The sequence below is a fragment of the Aplysia californica genome, unplaced genomic scaffold (assembly GCF_000002075.1).
Source record: "Aplysia californica isolate F4 #8 unplaced genomic scaffold, AplCal3.0 scaffold01046, whole genome shotgun sequence".
Classification (NCBI taxonomy): domain Eukaryota; kingdom Metazoa; phylum Mollusca; class Gastropoda; order Aplysiida; family Aplysiidae; genus Aplysia; species Aplysia californica.
In genome coordinates, this window is record NW_004798316.1 from 173,535 (window position 1) to 176,541 (window position 3,007).

The 3,007-nt window shown below is 46.9% G+C and overlaps 1 protein-coding gene across 1 annotated transcript; it reads left to right on the forward strand.

Annotated features, from left to right (window-relative positions):
• Positions 1 to 2,334: 2,334 nt before the first annotated feature.
• Positions 2,335 to 2,948, forward strand: LOC118478846 (uncharacterized protein YGR130C-like; the record flags this gene model as incomplete). Its single annotated transcript, XM_035973178.1, is given in 1 exon segment — positions 2,335 to 2,948. A coding segment is annotated over 1 exon segment (614 nt), but the record flags the coding sequence as incomplete, so codon positions are not given.
• Between the last annotated feature and the right edge of the window lie 59 nt (positions 2,949 to 3,007).

A 3,007-nucleotide genomic window follows, 5' to 3' on the forward strand; every position in this document is an offset into this window, starting at 1 on the left:
CACCTCTTCCAATTCCGCTTGTACCGCTCGCCTCCATGTCATCTTTTTTCTTCCTTTCTTACGTTTTCCTTGTGGATCCCATGTCAAAGTCTATGGTGCGTACACGTCACAGCAAAGTTTTTGTACAGAGCGAAGAGCGGAGGCTACCTTCCATGACAGTCGGCGATCTAGGAGTATACGTCTATGGTCGTCTATAGCGTGGCTGGTGTAGTGCCCTTCTTTTAGGCATTGTGGTCCTGCCTATACGTTCTTATACTATCTCAGCGTCTAGGGTACAGCCCATGGTGTGCACACACACTTAGCAGCAAAGTTTTTATTTATACATATTATATTTGTGAAAGTTCGTCCCTTAGGCCGCCTATAACTTCGGAACCACTTAATATTCGAATTTGACAAAATTAATGGTGGTTCAGAATCATTTAAAGGATGCACAGTCTTATTGAAGGAGCCTGGAGTCACCGTAGTTTAATTTTCAGTTTTTCATTAGCTTCGTTTAGATCTAATCTTGGGAAAGTCCGTCTTCTAAGACGCTTTGTAAACAAGTGAGGTTTCCGTTCAATAGCCGTGCGCACTGTTTCCACACCTTTGAAATTCTGGAGTGTACAACCAGGAAAGCGGAATAGAGAAGCAATCTATACATCGCTATATCTATACCTTCTAATTTTTTGCATCTCTCAGGATTTATGGCTCCATTCCAGTAGAGTGTAAATTGTAATGTAGTAGGCCAATGACTTTCAGTTGATGTTAATGCACCGATCATTCCTTTCAACAAAAGGGGCTCCAGCTAGTATAATATGAAGGAAGAGCGACAGTTACCTACCATGACAGTCAACAGTCTAGGAATATACGTCTATGGCTGACCCCAACCCCACACTTCAGTCTCTCTGTTTCATCCACTTCTTCCCCACCAACCCCAACCTGGAAGCACCAAAGAACATGAATATTTCATTAACTTAGTACCCCTGGCAGCTTATTGGCCCTCAGATAAAAACCAACCCGCTCACGAGTGCGGCTAAAGGAGAGAGAGAAAAGCCGGCACATCGCCGTAGTCTCTACTGTGGATATGTACGTATTATACACGTATATTAAACGTATACATATTTATACCCCATTTTCTAACGGGCTGGAGTCCCGAAGGAGAGAAATAAATGGTATGTGTTGGGACCAGATAATAATATGGTATTTTGAGAATGTGATTAATCTAGCATCTTTGAGCCCCCTCCCCTCGGGAAAAGACGAAAGCAAAAACAAAATAAAAAAAAACACCCCAAAACAACAACAAACAAACAGAACAAAAAAATTCACCCAAAGCCCTCCCCCCCCTTTACAAAAACAAAACAAAACTAAACAACCACCAACCCTCTTGCATCCCCTCCCTTCCCTACAAAAACACACACACACACACATCTTCTTTGTACCCCCCCCCCCCCCCCCCCCCCAAATCCACCAAGTTAAAAAAAAACAACTCGACAGAAACACAGGGTTTGCTGTGGGAGAAGAGAAAAATGCCGGGGCGATCCACCTGTTCCGTCTGTGTTTACACAGTTCTCCAGACGCTGTGACGTTTGATTCCCATTAATCGCGCGCGGTTCTGGAAGGCTCGATCGTCTGCTCGCTCCGTCCCCCTGTCTCTGGTCACCACCTGTTGGTGCGCGGGCAGGTGAGGGGGGCTGATTGTGTTTCCAGAGGTACGATTGGCGCTCATATGATCTTATGCAGTTGCGAGCGCCGTAAAACCTCTGCTAAAACAAAGAGGTACGATAGCACCGTAAAGGTATCTAGTTGAGTTTGAGGGGGATAGAAGGTGAACGAGTTTGATTTAAATGTTCTTCGAAGGAAAGTTTTCGTTGTGTTGTTCTGAGGAGTGGGCGGTTGGAGGGCGCTGCTGATAGGTCTTACTTCTTTTCTCTTCCTCTGCTGCTTTTGTCAGTGTGACTATCTTACTTTTTCCTCAGCACTAAATGACCATTATTGTATCAGTGTGCTTCTCTTTACTCAAACCAGCCTGGCTTGTCTTTTCTCTGTTCGTACTCACATTCCCTAAATCTTGAGGTTCTAACCCAATCTATAAACTATCTGACTTCTACTGCCTCCTTTATTATTTATATATACTTTTTAGTGGACATATTCCAAAAATCTAGTGATAGCAAGACTGAAAGTCAATTGGTTGCTACCGTAGTGGTGGTCGAAAGTAAGACATGATGGTCTAAGCCGTACGCTTGGAGTTGTCGTGCTGAAGGCTCGCGGGCAGTTGGTACGATCTATTTGTGTTGCAAGAACCGCGAAACTCGTACTTAAACTATCTATACTAAAACGACTCTCATCTACGTCCTCAGAGTGTCTTTTGGCTGCAAAGATTCCTTGGTAGAGACATGGATCATAGATGACGCAGACGTGACCAGAAAGAAGTGTGGTGACGTCAGAGAGATTTGGAGCGGATTCTACGACGACGACGACGACGACACGATGACGTCGGCAAGTGACATTGTGGTGGCCTCCACGAAATCAACCAATCAGAAGATGGCAGACAAACACGTGACAATCGGAGACTCTACGTTCGTGGTCATGACCCCGGAGGACAACTCAGCTGGGTCCAGCCCCAACGGGGTTCAAACCGCGCAGCTCCAAAGCAACCACAACCACCACCATCACGCCGACGATGACTCAACCACCACCTCCTCCGCCACCATTGTCACCGCCAACAACACCACCACCACCACTACAGCAACCACAACCACAACCACCAGCACCAGCAACAACGGCAACAACAGCAGCGACAACAGCGCCGTCATCGCGCCCAGCACGCACGAGCAGCACACAAGCTCCAGCCATGGAGCCTCTGACACGGAGACACACGAGCCCAGAAAGGACGTGGCTTCATCACAGCGCCGGCGCTCTGCCCTAGAGGAGTATTACGACGTGTTAAACCCACAGCCCAAGGACCAGAGGTGAGTACTGACCACACGCACACGCACTGGCCAAACGCACACACACAGACACGCACACA